This window comes from Carcharodon carcharias, chromosome 12 (assembly GCF_017639515.1).
Source record: "Carcharodon carcharias isolate sCarCar2 chromosome 12, sCarCar2.pri, whole genome shotgun sequence".
Lineage (NCBI taxonomy): Eukaryota > Metazoa > Chordata > Chondrichthyes > Lamniformes > Lamnidae > Carcharodon > Carcharodon carcharias.
In genome coordinates, this window is record NC_054478.1 from 65,336,804 (window position 1) to 65,353,869 (window position 17,066).

A 17,066-nucleotide genomic window follows, 5' to 3' on the forward strand; every position below is an offset into this window, starting at 1 on the left:
TGAGAATATAAAATATAAAGTGTAATGAAGAGTCAAGGATGAAGGTGCTGGACACTATCCAATGTTAATAACGACCTGATTATGTTAACGCCATATATTTTCACATATGGTTTCAGCAAAAACGAAAGCTTATTACAGCAACTAGATCATCAAATAGTTCCTGGACTAGTGCAAGCACTATTCTGAGTATATTAATTTGCATAATTAAGAAACTGTTCTTAGATATACAGTAAAAGGAACATTAAATCTGTATTTTAATTTTTTTGTATTGTTCATAGTTATGTTGCAATGTTGTCCTAGTCAACTGTCTATAATGTATTTATTTGCATGTTTACATCCTGACAGGGCGCTGGGGTGATAGCAAGTGCTTTCTGTCTCTCCCTTTCATCTGTAAACGTCACAATATATCATTGATAGAGGTTCACAAAGCTGAGAGCTACCTTCCAGACCTCTTGTGTCCAAAAGGTTGGCTGTATTTTGAACATAAGGTGATTTTAGAAAAAGAAAAAAAAACTTTTATTGTACTATTTTACATAATAAACATTTTTAAGAATACAGCTGTATATTTTGGTTGTACTACTAGATAGCTTATCCAATGGCGGAGTAAATGTTAAAATATGTTAAAAATAATAAGCTGCATAATTAAATTACAAGAAGACAATTGAACCCTGTTATTTTTATATCTTATTAAGTTGATCTTTTGTCAAGTGCAGATAAAAAAAGTAAGAAAAACAACTTATATTTGTTTAAAACCTTTCACGTCATAGAAACATAGAAAATAGGAGCAGGAGTAGGCCATTCGGCCCTTTGAACCTACTCCATCATTCATCATGATCATTGCTGATCATCCAACTCAATAGTCTGTTCCTGCTTTCTCCACATATCGTTTGATCCCTTTCGCCCCAAGAGCTATATCTAACTCCTTGAAAACAAAGAATGTTTTGGCCTCACTACTTTCTGTGGTAGCAAATTCCACAGGCTCATCAGTCTCTGGGTGAAGAAATTTCTCCTCATCTCAGTCCTAAATGGTCTACCCCATATCCTCAGACTGTGACCTCTGGTTCTGGACTCCCCCACCGTCGAGAACATCCTTCCTGCATCTACCCTGTCTAGTCCTGTTAGAATTTTATAGGTCTGTATAAGACACCCCCTCATTCTTCTGAACTCCCATGAATATAATCCAAATCAACTCAATCTCTCCTCATATATCAGTCCCGCCATCCCAGGAATCAGTCTGTAAACCTTCACTGTGCTTGCTCTATAGAAAGAACATCCTTCCTCAGATAAGGAGACGAAAACTGCACACAATATTCCAGGTGTGGTCTCACCAAGGCCCTGTATAATTGCAGCAAAACATCCCTGCTCCTGTACTCGAATCCTCTGGCTATGAAGACCAACATACCATTTGCCATCTTTACCACCTGCTGCACCTGCAAGGACCCCAGGTCTCATTGCACATTCCCCTCTCTCAATTTATAGCCATTCAGATAATAATCTGCCTTCCTGTTTTTGCTACCAAAGTGGATAACCTCACATTTATCCACATTATACTGCATCTGCCATGCATTTGCCCACTCACTCAGCTTGTCCAAATCACACTGAAGCATCTCTGCATCCTCCTCACAGTTCACCCTCCCACCTAGCTTTGTGTCATCTGCAAATTGGAGATATTACATTTAGTTCTCTCATCTAAATCATTAATATATATTATGAAATAGCTGGGCTCCCAGCACTAATCCCTCCGGTACCCCACTAGTCACTGCCTGCCATTCGGAAAAAGACCCGTTTATTCCTACTCTTTGTTTCCCGTCTGCTAACCAGTTTTCTATCCATCTCAATACATTATCCCCAATCCCATGTGCTTTAATTTCACACTCTTATGAGGGACTTTGTGGAAAGCCTTATGAAAGTCCAAATAAACCACATCCACTGGCTCCCCCTCATCAACTCTACTAGTTACATCCTCGAAAAATTCCGGTAGATTTGTCAAGCATGATTTCCCTTTTGTAAATCCATGCTGACTGTGTCCAATTCTGCCACTGTTTTCCAAATGCTCAGCAATTAAGTCTTTTATAATAGGCTCTAGAATTTTCCCCACTACCGACGTCAGGCTGACTGGTCTATAATCCCGTTTCCTCTCTACCTACCTTTTTAAATAATGGCGTTACATTAGCTACTCTCCAATCTGTAGGAACTGTTCCAGAGTCTATAGAATCTCGGAAGATGACCACCAATGCATCCACTGTTACTAGGGCCACTTCCTTAAGTACTCTAGGATGTAGATTATCAGGCCCTGGGGATTTACCGACCTTCAATCCCATCAATTTCCCCAACACCATTTCCCTACTAATATTGATTTCTTTCAGTTCCTCCCTCTCAGTAAACCTTTGTTCCTCAGGACTTTCAAAGAAGCTCACAGACAATTCATTACTTGTGAAATGTAGTTGCTTATTTTGTAGGCAAATAACAAGTAGGCAGAGTTTCAGAGTTTATAATTATAATTGTAACCACAAAATAAACTTTACTGGTGCCTTTTGTTTCCGCCATAACAGTGTTTCCTGATGTATGCCCCAAAGGAAAGGAGTCAGCTAAAGCAATGGTATTCTGCTCAAGTGTTCTGCAGCATACATGGAGGAACACTTGCTACAATAGAAAATGAAATAGAACAAGGTAACTCAAAATAGCTCATGGGATGTTACATATACCTTGCAGATTTAGGTTTTTGTCTCATATATAATTGCATGTTTCTGTACCTATAGAATAAACACAATGGCCCAGCTTTCCAATGGGATGGGGCAATAGAGTAGAATGTCAATCCACCCCAGACCTCAGGCGTACACCTAGGAGGTTGTCTCCATAACTGCTAACTGGAAGTTATGCTCTCTTCCTTTAAACTTTGCAATGGAAGCCAGGGCCTAATGAGAAGCCCTTATTTCCATCAATTGAACTGGAAAAATGTAGGAAAGATAATCCAAAGACTGAATTAAACTGAAATTGTGTTTCATTTAATATAATTAAGCCCTTATTAGCTTAAATGTATGACAGTCCTACCTGCTTCTGTCAGGCACCTCAGATAGTTAACCTGTAGTTAGGAGTTAAAATTATAGATAACAGAATTCTAGCAGGCATGGAATGATGCAGCAAAATATTCCATTTTGAACAAACTGCACCCCAACCCCTGCCCAGTTCCTGTCAGGCAGGGAGAAATAAAATAAACCCCATAGTGTTTAACAGATGATTCCACGGCTCAGGCTTCCAGATTAGATTACACTGTTGCTTAATAGCCCAGTGATAAGGATTGACTGTTTCTAACACTTAATTTACTTTCCCATAAGTATTGCAACAATTATTAACTAGGCCATCAGTAGCAAAAGCTTTTACTCAAAGGTTGAGTCAATTCTGTTTCCACTTTTTTAAATTTACAGCATTTTTAACAATTCAGCTCCTGGATAGATCAACTAGTGTTTGGATAGGACTGCACAGTGATAATTTTGAACGTTGGGTGAATGGGAAGCCTGTGAAGTATTCAAACTGGTTACCAAATGAGCCAGCACGAGACACTGCAGATCCTTTTAAAAATGATCCTGTGAGTTTGTTTTTTAAAATCTGCCACCTCAAAATCTACTGTTTATTAATAAGCTTTGTAAAGAATGTATGTGTTTGAACTGACAAATAGTGCGTGTGTGACTTGGTAGGCTTAAATTGATATAGATCCCAATGTTCCTACCCTTTCTGCACCCAAGCCAAGTGCATTCTGTCTGATCTGACTTGAACCTGCCAGGGTTTTCTTATTCTGGTCGCTCTTATTGGCTCAACATTCCCCAGCCCTGAGAGTTCTGCTGCACAATATAGGCTGCTGCATGTACCACCTTCTAGTTGTTGTCCAAAAATTGTAGCCGCAAGGTCTCTAACCCAAAGATTTTTGGGACCAAGAAAGAAAGATTCCATTTACTTTTGTTTAGGCTGCAATGCCTTCCCACTGGCCTCCTCCAATCTGAGTTGGCCTGGTGTGAGTCCTAACTTCTGGGTACATTCTTAATGATGTCCACCTGGTGCACCTGCAGGAAAATGGAAGGTCGTTTCAAGGATTCCCACTCTGTTTGCATAGCTACCCCAGACTTGCATCTACTCCCATATCCTTGAGAGATCCTTGGGAAATTCTTGGGCAATATGCAAACGTTAGAGGCTGGCATCAAGGATCTTCAGCTGTTTTCTTGAATTAATATAAAGGAAATGAAAATATCCCTAAATTTGCCTGCCATACTGTGGTAGCAATATGTATGATCTATGGGAGACACAGAACTACAATAAACTTCTAAAAACAAGGCTCCTCAATTGCTTAATTTAACTGTACAGACTGGGACATTTCATGGTTTAAGGGCTGGTTTAGATTGTTAGTTGATCTTAGACGGGGCAGTGGCAGGGGTTCTATACTTAGCCTGCGTGCTTTGAATTAGGCAAGCACAGAACACATTTGAAGTATCAGTAAACTTGAAGCTTTATTTAGAAAAGTTAGCACGTTCATCTGTTCCCCTGAGTCCAAATGTCGCATATTAGGGCTGCCCAATTTGGCAATCCCAAAGTCCAGGAAGTAATTGATTGCACTCATACACTAGACAAACAGAAAGAGGTTCTATTAAGTTGTGAATTAAATCAATGCTACTTCCCAAGCAGCTTTCATTATACTTTTATTTAGCATCAGTATTCTATACTGATTATAGTTTATCTGAATGCAAATGTAGACTGGAAGATACTTCCTGGGAGACATAACACTTCATTCCGGGAAATCCATCAGCGAACTGTCTCACTTAGCCTTGCCATTGCCAAAGCATCTAGTTGGAGTAGAAAATTGGGTATTCTAGCATAAATAGCATACAGGGATTGATAAAATAGTCTTCATGTTGGTTCTTCTCCCTTAAACAAAGGCTCAGTCTGGTGTTCATAAAACATCCCATGACATTCTTCAAAGAAGAGCAGGGAATCCTCCTGTTTAAAATCTTGGTCAGAGAGATGGATTTTAAAGAGATTCTTAAAAGAGAAGAGGGAAATAGAGAGACAAATAATTTATATATATATATATATATATATAATATATATATACGTAAAACATATAACCTATATGTGCATGTGTATATATGTGTATATATAATTGATTAAGTATATAATTATACTTTGTGTGCAAGTTGGTGTGGCTGTCATGCAACAATCTTGACTGCACATTAACACAGTGATTTTATCATCAGGAATATCAATCATGTCACTTTCAGTAATTTATTTCTTTTAATGGCACTAATGATAACATAAGCTGAACTGCTGCTTTACAAATATGGTATAATAGTATACAGAAGCTGATTCAAATGCATAATTTTCCTACCTGTGCATGTAAATTACCTGTACACTGATTCAGAATTGGTTATTTTACTTTTATGCATTGAGGATATAAATCCTTTATCACTAAGTGTTTATTCATATTTCAATTGGGAATAGTTTATTTGCGCTGTGGATGGGCTGCATTTAGTACTTCTAGCCATTTAATTTGTTCACTTAACATATCATGTTCCTCATTATGGGTTACAATTTTCTCAAATAAATGAAACCAGGTAGGAGCAGCAGCAGATTTATTCCAACATTCACCAGACAGTCATGATGTAAGACTCTTAACAATTTCAAATTGAGAGACATAAGTTTAACTATATTTCTGAAATGTGGGTTGAAAAAATCTTCCACTTAGTTTTTCTTTATTTAACTTATTTATCGAACATGTTATTTGTTCTATTTTGTGAAGATATTCAAGGTTTAGAAAATCTTTGCTGCAGTTATGTTATAGTATCCTAAGTATTCATGAAAAGAAACTCAATCTTTTTAATGGTAGATCACCATTCTGGAAATGCAAATCTTGCCACCTAATGCCATGCTTCTGAATCATGGTTGATATCTTGCTATTATGAAGGCTGGCAACCAAAATAGAACACTTAGGTTCCCCATCTCAATTCCTGAGTCTTAGTTGCTTGTCATCGCAAACCCCTACACTTACCAATTCACAGATAGTAGCAAACACTAGACAAGGGAGGGATGATCAAAATTTTTGAGGACAGTTTTCACCACCAGGGCCGGGATTTTCCCAGATTTGCACTGAGTACAGTAACGGGCAGGTAAAACGATGTTTTAGCCGCCGGCCGCAATGATGCCATATTGTCCCAAACCCGCCTCGTTATTTATGCATTCCCAGGAAACATGCCATTTCCATGGCGAGCGGGCTGTCATTTGCTCTCCCACCATCACCCTGCCGTTGCATCACAGCCGCCATGTTTAAACCAGCTCACCAACACTTCCCGGGAGACATGGCCAGCAAAGGACAAAAGATCACAGCCACCCGCCCCCCCCCGCCCCCAAACCCCGGGCTTAATGACGGGTCCCTCGAGCTAGTGAATCCTTTGGAGGCCTTCCGGGATATCCTGTAACCCCGCTCTGGCCACAGGATGCACAACAATGTGACCAATCTGGCTTGGGAGGCGGTGGCAGCAGTGGTCAGCACCAGCACCCTTCAGAAGAGCACAGCCACCCAGTACCACATGAGGATGAATGATCTCCATTCTGCCAGGGTAAGTCATTCTTTTCATCACTCTCAACGCGTACACTCAAACTCATCACACATCCACAGGGCCCTCACTCACTACCAGTTCAAGAGACATCACCATTCACTCTCACACTCTTTCATTGTCCTCAGCTCGTCCATGGGAGCGCTCACCACCCACAGAGGCCAGGCACATTTATCATCTGGCCTGGCAGGCGTCCTGCTTACACTCTCTCCATCTCTATCTGCAGGACAAGCTGGCACACAACAAGGGAGAGAGGTCGCAGACTGGTGGCAGAATATCTGAGTATTAAGGTCCTCACAGACTTTGAAAACAGAGCCATCCAGCTGGCTGGCCACAATCTGGACCATTCCTGTGCTGACAGTGAGGTTGGCGCGGCTTTAGGAACTGAGGATCCAGCTGTGCAACATCCATCAGACAACCATGCTGTGAGCAATGTGTCCTCTTTCACAGGCCACTGCCATACAGCTGCAGCATGACTTCCCAGCTTTTATACTCAATACCCCTGCCAATGAAGGCAAGCATGCCATATGCCTTCCTGACTATCTTATCCACCTGCGTTGCCACTTTCAGTGACCTGTGGACCTGTACACCGAGATCCCTCTTTCCGTCAATGCACTTAAGGGTTCTGCCATTACCGTATAATACCTGCCTGTATTAGACCTTCCAAAATGCATTACCTCTCATTTGTCCGGATAAAACTCCATCTGCCATTTCTCCGCCCAAGTCTCCAACTGATCTATATCCCATAGTATCCTTTGACAATCCTCTTCACTATCTGCAACTTCTCCAACCATAATGTCGTCTGCATCCGCCTCAAATTTCCGTCACAGTGCTCACCAACACCCTCTACCAGTGCAGAGAGAGACCAGTAGGACCTAGCTCTAGAATAGGCACGGGATCACATACTGGTGAACACAGTGCACAGTCTAAACCACAGCAGGTGGTGGCAGGGACTTCCCAGGTCCCCAGCATTCGGAGGACTGCTGGAGGCCAGAAATTTGCAGAGTCCCAGTCAGGTGATGAGCCTCCAGACTCGGTCATGTCTCAGTTGCTGGAGCTGCAAAGGCAAACTCAGGAACATCAGGAAGGGATGTCCGCTGCATTCCTCAGATTGCAAGGCATGATGGAGGAGTCCCACCCATCTTCAGGCTGAGGTGATAGTGCTGGAATTGCAATGCACCGAGGTCAGCACTGGCAGGATGACGGCCGCCATGGAGACCTTGGTCCAGGACATCGCTCCTGCACTGCTGCATGGGCTTAACTCCATCGCAGTTGCCATAGTTGGCCTCCAACAATGTGTACATGAGAGAGGTACTGGGCAGCTCAATCTTACTCCAGCTACCCCTTCTCCTCAAGGAGTCAGCCAGGGGCCCTCAGGCACCCGTAGGGAGGAGCATCAACAGGTGCACACCCCAGGGTCATTCACCCAGGTGACTCGGAGTGTCCTGCCCATCTGACTCCCTTTTTCCGGTGACCTCTGCAGCTCCGGCTTCACAGGCCAAGGAGGGTGTCACTGCCACACAGCAGAACTCTGAAAGCAGGCCGGGGCCCTCCAAGTCTCGGCCCTCCAGAGGATGCCTGCGAGAGTCGTAACAGACAGGGCATCACAGTCAGTCGGCTGCCTCCATCTCTGCTTTGGATGTCCAGAGAGCACCAAGATGTAGCAGCAGTGTTACGGCAGTTAAGGAAAAGTAGTTGCACAGTCTGGGCAGACGTGTTGGTTACTTGTACATACTGCTCACTATTGCCAATAAATTCCTAAGAATGTCTCGCTGCCTGTGGCCCCTTGTTCTGATGAGCCATGTTCTTGTCACTCGGATGAGAAACCTTTCTGCACAAGATAAGAGGCAGGTGTCTCAGCCCAGGGCCTCTTCCCTGTGCTCTGTGCAGCCTTCAGACCACAGTGATGGTCCAGCCTCACACTCCCTGGAAACATTACAGATGCCTGCACCTTGGTGGTGCTGGTCATTGCTGCTAGAATGTAGTGGGCAGGTGCCATATCGTTCTCGCAATCTCTCAGTGTGCTCCTAGGACATTTAAGGTGAAGCTATCCCCCATCACACCAGCATCTGTGATCATTGATGCTGTGAACCAGCTCCTGAAGGGCTCAGCTGGTGAAGGCAGAAACAGCATTGCATGCATCTAAAGTTTCGTGGCTGCGTCTCTGAGATGGCCCTGATCATGGAATGCAAGGGAGCTGCACTCGGCCAGACAGGAGCCAGACATTCTCAGAGTCTATGTGAAGATTCATGGAGTGTCCTCACTGCATGTTATCATCATCCTTCTGTGATCAAGCGACTATTAGGGCCTCCACTGTGTCTCCGTGACAGGAGCATTCTTAAAGAGGGTATCGGCTCTGCTATATGCTAGACTGGAGTCAAATGTTCACAACTGCGATGTGAGGATCTATGGGGGCACCTCATTGTATGCCGTCATCATCCTCCACAAATCTGGCAGCTATAAGGGCCTCCCAAGCGCACCTGCCTTGTCTAGCCAGTGCGATAGCCTCATCCCTGTCATCGTCACCACCGAGGACCTCCTCACTCTCATTGCCGCTGCATCTTCCTCATTCGAGGAGACCGCCAGCTCCTCCATCTCTTCCTCAGCCAGCTCATCTCCCCGTTGGAGTGCCAGGTTGTAAAGGGCTCAACAGACATCAATGATGCATGACACCTACTGTGGGCTATATTGCGGGGCACTGCCAGACCAGTCCAGGCACCAGAACCGCATCTTCAGTATCCCATGGTCTGCTTCACCAAGTTGCGAGCGGCAGCATGAGCTTCATTATACCATCGCTCTGCTGCAGACTGAGGCCGCCAGCCACACATCTGCAGGTAGCCATTGTCCTCGAGGAACCATCCCTGCAGCATCTTTGGACCCTAGAAGACTGCAGGGATCTACAAACGACTGAGGATGTAGGCATCGTGCACACTTCCTGGAAACCATGCTCACACCTGCAGCCTGTGCTTCTGGTGGTCGCATACCAGCTGCACGTTCAGTGAGTGGAAGTCCACTGTGTGTAGCGATGGTGACCTGAGCGCCACATGGGGGCAGTCGATCTCACCCTGCACCTGTGGAATCCCAAGATCTGGGCGACTCCGATGGCCCTTGAATCCTGGCTGTCCCAGTCCCGGATGAAATGCACAAAGTTGTGTACCCTTGAGGATATGGCATCCGTGACCTCATGGATGCATTTGTGGGTGGCGGATTGTAAAATCCCACAGAGGTCACCTGTAGAGCCCTGAAAGGAGCCACTAGCATAGAAATTGAGCACCATGGTCACTTTCACAGCCACTGGCAGTGGATGTCCTCCATGTCCCCTTTACACCAAGTCCTGCAGTAAGTGGCAGATATAAGCGACCAGGTCCCTAGACATGCGCAGTCTTTGGTGACACTGGTTCTCGGTCATCTGTAGGAATGACAGAAGGCTTCTATAGGCCCTGGGGGTCGCTAGGTGCCGACCAGCCATGGCTTGCTGTCGCTCCTGAGCAGTGTGTTCAGGAGTTCCAGCAGCCCCTTCTACCTGAGGTTGCTGCTCCTGCCTTAGCACGGCCAGGAGCCTCAGTCGCTCTCTCCTCCATCTTCTTTGCTCTCTGTAGGCATATAGCTAGGCCACCAGGATCCATGATCCTGACGTGGTCCTCTTACAGCATGAAAGAGAGAGAGAAGCGTGGTTAGCATGAGTGCACTTAGCATCCATTCCTGGCCCTGTGTGACCACCCCTTAACACTTCCTGGGACATGCTGGCCACTCCTTGGATGCCCACAAATGAGTGTGCTGCATGGCTGCCCTGTCAACCTGTGCCTTGGGGGCACTGGTTCAAATTGGGATGCTGAGATTGCAAGAGGCAGTGACTGCTACATGGCCAGAGTTTGCGAGGAGAGTGTATAACTTGTGCAATCCAACTGCTGCGCAGTCCACTAAACTGATTGCAGACTTGCAATCTTTGCCAGGGTGGTGGGGGGTAAGGTCTGGGGGACTTGGTGGCACGTTGGTGCCTCCACATTGCTTGCACAGGCGGGCAGGCTACGAGCCCGACCCCAATCATATCACCGCATGGCTGCGCCTGAACTGTCTCAGTTGCAGAGGGATGGTCAGTTTATACGGGTGTCCCGACTGTGTGGCCACTTCCCTCGCTGACCCTGCTCCACATTGTTTGTGCGCAGGATCCAATGCCAGGGCAGCAGTTGTCCCATCCTGAGGACAGTCACCTCTGGGGCCAGGCAGCAGTTGCCCCTGAACACCACCACCACCACCAACCCCCCCCCCCACCCCCAAAAACAGCCACCTCTGAGGCAGGGCAGCACTTCACCTAGGCCCCCCAGTGCCCCGAAGCCTGCAGTACAACAGGTGACCCTGGCGAGCGAGCTGTGGAAAATGATGCTGTTCACTCACCTCAGTTGCCCCAAAGTGAAGCCCGCCAAGTGCACGTTGCCTTTGTGCCGTTTTGAAGCATGTCAATGTGCTTTCCCGCCAATGTGGATGGACGATCAGATGGGGGTCCAGAGCCTGGCAGGACAGCCTTTTAATGAGATGTTGATGTATTACAATGAGCTCCCCGCGGATCATTGGTGGGAAACGCGGCCCACCATCAGCGGGCTGAGCTGACAATTGCGACCTGCCTTCTGCCGTCGTTAACTAGATCACGCCATATTGTCCATGCCCGCCACCTATCATGCCTGCTGCCAGTGGGCACAGAAAATTCTGCCCCAGGTCTCCAAAATGGCACAAAAACATCGGGATAAATGTTCTCTATGCCAGCAGCATATCAGGTGCATAAGCCTGGCATGGACACAATTTCTGGCGGGAACATAAATAACAGGATTTCACCAAGCATGTGATCAGTGGCCAAATCCCAACTTGGCCTGAGATGGAAGAATAGGCACGCACCTGAAACATAGCCCTTTGACGAAATTTCCATGACCCTAGTTCCTCCAATGCCCAACAACCGAAATGGAATGAACACAGCAATGTAGGTTTGTTCAACAGTAGAAGTGAGGCCCATTTGGGTGGAGCAGTTCAGGCCTGAGTCCTGGCCCTTTTGGCCATAAGCAGTATGAGTAATATCAGCCTCATTGTAAATGGGGCCAGCTTGACAGCAATTATAATTTTCTTTGCGGTTACCTAAAAAGCAGCTTACTAGGGCTGTTCTCTTACCCTCTATCCTATTGGAAGCGTCCAAACTGAGCCATGCTGACAAAGATACCCATCCAACACTTGTGAGCAAGGTGATCCCACCTGACCCTGGTTACTCAGTACATCCAAAAACAGAGGCCACTGGTACTCACTTCACTGGTCTTTTGCCAGTGGAGCAAGGAGTTGACAATTTTTGACCTCAGTTATGCAATTTGAAAGAACTGTCAATGCTTGCTAGGGATTTTGGTCTAAATGGAATAATTCCTAGACAAGTACCTCAGGATAAGATAATTGAAGTGCATTATCCTTAAATATTTTCTTAAGGATATTTAAATAAAATATTTCTGAAACATAGCTAATTATAACAGCTAACATTTGTAAACTTCTGTGTTTTGCAGAATTCAAAACACCTTAATAGCCCTATCTTACAAGAGGAGTCGAAAAGGTGTGCTTTATTATCTAATAGTCATGCTCATCATTCTGCTGGAAGATGGTACACAAGAACCTGTAATACAAACAATTATGGCTTTGTTTGTCAGAAATACCCAGGTAAAATTCTTCAGAGAAATCATCTTAATTAGATTTTAATTAATAAATATCTCCTACATCAGCTTTGAGGCGTACAGTAACAGTGATCAATTACTTCAGTATTTGGAAATTGAAATCTCAACAAAGATCATATTAAACATGCAGTCATAGCTATGATGAGTTATTGTCATGTCCATGATGATCTAATTCTGGGACATAAAGATTGGAATTATTCTTTGTTTAATAAGTGTGTGAAGCAAACCTATTCCAGAAGAAATTGGCTGTCTGTTTTGTTGTTTATAGGTGTTCATACAGCTCATCTTAAAATGGCTATATTTCATAACTTATTACAGTATGTGTTTTTAATTGAAACAGTTCCACACAGGAGCTACAATGCAGATTAAAACAAAAGGTGGCATCAAAATATTTTTTTTGCCTTTATATTCTAAAAGAAAGTAAAGAAATGATCTTGGAATAATGCCCTATTACTAGTGGCTAAAGCAGTTACTTAGGTATGTCAAAAAAAAAATGAGGCCTAAAATCCAAATCAGAAATAACATTGAGGGCGGGATTTTCCACACCTGCCCACCGCCGGAATCTTCCAGTCCTGCCGCAAGTCAGTGGACTTCTGGCTGGGGTGCCGCCTCGCCCGCGGCAGGTCCTGCCTACGACAGGGTTGGAAAATCCCGGCCTGAGACTCTGTTTTGTCAGCTGTCACTCGTCTTGCCTCTGTCACAGAAGGTTGTGGGTTCAAGTTCCATGTCAGAGACTGGACTACAAAACCTAAGCTGACTACAGTGCAGTCAGTCGAGTGCAATACTGAGGGGCTGCTGCATTGTCGATGTTGCCATCCTTTGGATGAGGCATTAAACTGAGCTCTTAACTGTTCTCTCAGGTGGATGGCAAAAAAAATCCCATGCCACTATTTTGAGGAAGTACAGGGAAGTCCTCCTGGTATTTTGGACAATAATTTACCCATCAACCGTAATCATTTTTTAAAAAACATACAAATAAAAAAGCAAAGAAGAGTCATATTTGCCTCGAAACATTAGAACAAAGAACAAAGAAAAGTACAGCACAGGAACAGGCCCTTTGGCCCTCCAAGCCCGCGCCAATCATGTTGCCTGTCAATTAAAACATTTTGCACTTCCGGGGTCCATATCCCTCTATTCCCATCCTATTCATGTATTTGTCAAGCTGTCTCTTAAACACCACTATCGTACCTGCTTCCACCACCTCCTCTGGCAGCGAATTCCAGATACTCACTACCCTCTGCGTAAAAAACTTGCCCACACATCTCCTCTATAGTTTTCTCCTCTCACCTTAAATCTATGTCCCCTAGTAATTGACTCTTCCACCCTGGGAAAAAGCTTCTATCTACTCTGTCCATGCCACTCATAATTTTGTAAACTTCTATCAAGTCGCCCCTCAATCTCCATCACTCTAGTGAGAACAATCCGAGTTTCTCCAACTTCTCCTCATAGCTAATAACCTCCAGACCAGGCAGCATCCTGTTAAACCTCCTCTGCACCCTCTCCAATGCCTCCATATCCTTCTGGTACTGTGGCGACCAGAAATGCACGCAATATTCCAAGTATAGCCTAACCAAGGTTCTATACAGCTGCAGCATGACTTCCCAGCTTTTATACTCAATAACCCTGCTAATGAAAGCAAGCGTTCCTGACTACTTTATCCACCTGCATTGCCACTTTCAGTGACCTGTGGACCTGTACACCCAGATCCCTCTGCCTGTCAATGCACTTAAGGGTTCTGCCATTTACTGTATAATTCCTGCCTGTATTAGACCTTCCAAAATGCATTCCCTCGCGTTTGTCCGCATTAAACTCCATCTGCCATTTCTCCGCCCAAGTCTCCAACCGGTCTACATCCCGTTGTATCCTTTGACAATCCTCTTCACTATCTGCAACTCCTCCAACCTTAGTGTTGTCTGCAAACTTACTAATTAGCCCAGTTACGTTTTCCTCCAAATCATTAATGTATACTACAAACAGCAAAGGTCCCAGTACTGATCCCTGCGGAGCTCCACTAGTCACAGCTCTCCATTCAGAAAAGCACCCTTCTACTGCTACCCTCTGTCTTCTATGACCAAGCCAATTCTGTATCCATCTTGCCAGCTCACCTCTGATCCCGTGTGACTTTACCTTCTGTACCAGTCTGCCATGAGGGACCTTGTCAAAGGTCTTTCAGAAATCCATGTATATAACATCCACTGCCCTTCCATCGTCAATCATCTTTGTCATTTCCTCGAAAAACTCGATCAAGTTAGTGAGACACGACCTCCCCTTCACAAAACCATGCAGCCTCTCACTAATACGCCCATTTGCTTCCAAATGGTAGTAAATCCTGTCACGAAGAATCTTCTCCAATAATTTCCCTATGACTGACGTAAGGATCACTGACCTGTAATTTCCTGGATTATCCCTGCTACCCTTCTTAAACAATGGAACAGCATTAGCCATTCTCCAGTCCTCTGGGACCTCACCCGTAGCCAGTGACGATACAAAGATTTCTGTCAAGGCCCCAGCAATCTCCTCCCTTGCCTCCCTCAGTACTCTGGGGTAGACCCCATCTGGCCCTGGGGACTTATCCATCTCAATATTCTTCAAGACGCCTAACACCTCTTTTTTGATCTCAACATGATCCAGGCTACCTACACTCTTCCCTAGACAAATCGACCGCTAAGTCCTTCTCTTTGGTGAATACTGATGAGAAGTATTCATTTAGTATCTCTCCCATTTCTTCTGGTTCCACACACACATTCCCGCCTCTGTCCCTGAGCGGGCCAATCCTTTCCCTGGCTATCCTCTTGCTTTTTACATATGTATAAAAGGCCTTGGAATTTTCTTTAATCCTGGTTGCCAGTGACTTTTCATGACCCCTTTTAGCCCTTCTGACTCCTTGCTTAAGTTTCTTCCTACTTTCTTTATATTCTCCATGGGCTTTATCTGTTCCCAGCCTTCTAGCCCTTATGAATGCTTCCCCTTTTATTTTTGACTAATCTCACAATATCCTTCGTTATCCAAAGTTCCTGAAACTTGCCATGCTTATCCTTCATGTTAGCTCTGTTTCTCTCTCCACAGTTGCTGCCAGACCTGCTGGGTTTTTCCAGGACTTTCTGTTTTTGACCCACAGTATTTTGCTTTTAATTTAATTTAATAAAAAAGCAGATAATTTGGTCATTATCACATAGCTTGTAATACATGTTATGTGCAAATTGGCTACTGCATTTCTCATACAATGATAGAAACTACGCATCACTATAAAATGCTTCAGGAGGAGCTGAGGTTGTGAAAGGCACTATACAAATGCAAGATCTTTGTTTCTTTAGATTGATAAAAATAAGACTGAGGGGAAAAATAAGATTTTTTAAAAATCAAGGTTTTTTTTAAAGTAGACCAGTCAGCAGTTTAATCTAGCAAACTATGATTAATATGTTTTCACAAGAAAGGAAACGTTTTTTTATGATCCAATCCAGTCTATGCTGAAAGTCATAAAAAGATACTGCTTACCACTAATTTAAGAGGTTTGAAGCACTTCAAAATTTCTTCATTGTTGTGGAGGATCGCCATCCATAGGGATTCTCAAGCATATAAGAATTTGGGAGGAAAATAATCAATTTAGTACATCTAGATATAATTTGTTTTTTGTACAACCATTGACATATTCATGATGGCTGAATGAGCATACCTATAATTGTAAAAGGTCTGTGTTATGAATTGACATCAGATATTAGTTTGATTACTTATCTTACTTTTAGGCAATAACTTATTTAACCCTGACCCTATTAAGCACCTGCCAGAGTTCAGTACAGGACATACCATTTTCCTTTTCAGGACTCACTCAAAAACTCTTGTGCTGGGGAAGTCCAGAACGTTCTTAGACATGGGGCTGTTCTTTGACTTCTGTGTGCCCTGTAAGTTTTTATTTAAACTTGCATTTATAGTGTTTTTCATGACTACTAGATGTCTCAAAGCACTTTGCAGCCAATGAAGTGCTTTGGAAATGTTGAAAACGTGGCAGCCAATTTGACCACAGCAAACTCCCACACAAAGCAATGTGATGATGATCAGATAATCTGTTTTTGTGATATTGATTGAGAGATAAATATTGGCCAGAACACCAGTGATAACTCCCCTGCTCTTCTTCAAAATAATGCCATGGGATATTTGCATCCACCTGAACAGGCAGGTAGATCCAAAAGATGGCACCTCCAAAAGTGCAGCACTTCTCAGTACTGCACTGGAGTGTCAGCCTTGATTTTTATGCTCAAGCCCTGGAATGGGGCTTGAACCTGCAACTTTGAGATTCAGAGGCAGGAGTACTACTGACTGAGCCATGACTGACAGTCTTTTTGATCTTTTGCATTGTACTATACAAGAGTTTTACCAATGCAGCATGACCTGTACTGATGGAATGATTTTTATTACATCAGTACAGGTCATACAGGATATCTTTCTATCAATTATTCCAATGCTCATTTGGAATCAGTGTTGTAAATTCCATCATACTTGTTTTATTGTTTCTATAGATAAATCCATCCATCATATAAATGTGTCATCTGCCTATCCAACGCTTGATACTTTTACATATGGAAACTACACATACACACTGATTAAGAAGAATCTAACGTGGTATGAAGCATTAAATGAATGCAGACAAAGAGAAACTGAACTGGTCAGCATCACTGATCAATACCACCAAGCTTTTCTCACAGTCATTGTGAATAGGCTGTCACACCCGCATTGGATTGGACTATCCAGCCCAGATGTATGTCCAAAACTG

At 44.0% G+C, this 17,066-nt stretch overlaps 1 protein-coding gene across 1 annotated transcript in view; it reads left to right on the plus strand.

The window, feature by feature from the left end:
* pla2r1 (phospholipase A2 receptor 1) overlaps positions 1 to 17,066 on the plus strand; it is a 127,968-nt gene that overhangs the window by 83,044 nt on the left and 27,858 nt on the right. The window contains exons 20-24 of the mRNA XM_041200246.1: positions 346 to 488; positions 2,553 to 2,670; positions 3,426 to 3,586; positions 12,134 to 12,284; positions 16,813 to 17,051. Coding sequence (XP_041056180.1) covers positions 346 to 488; positions 2,553 to 2,670; positions 3,426 to 3,586; positions 12,134 to 12,284; positions 16,813 to 17,051 — 812 coding nt within the window. The remainder of the gene's footprint in view (positions 1 to 345; positions 489 to 2,552; positions 2,671 to 3,425; positions 3,587 to 12,133; positions 12,285 to 16,812; positions 17,052 to 17,066) is intronic.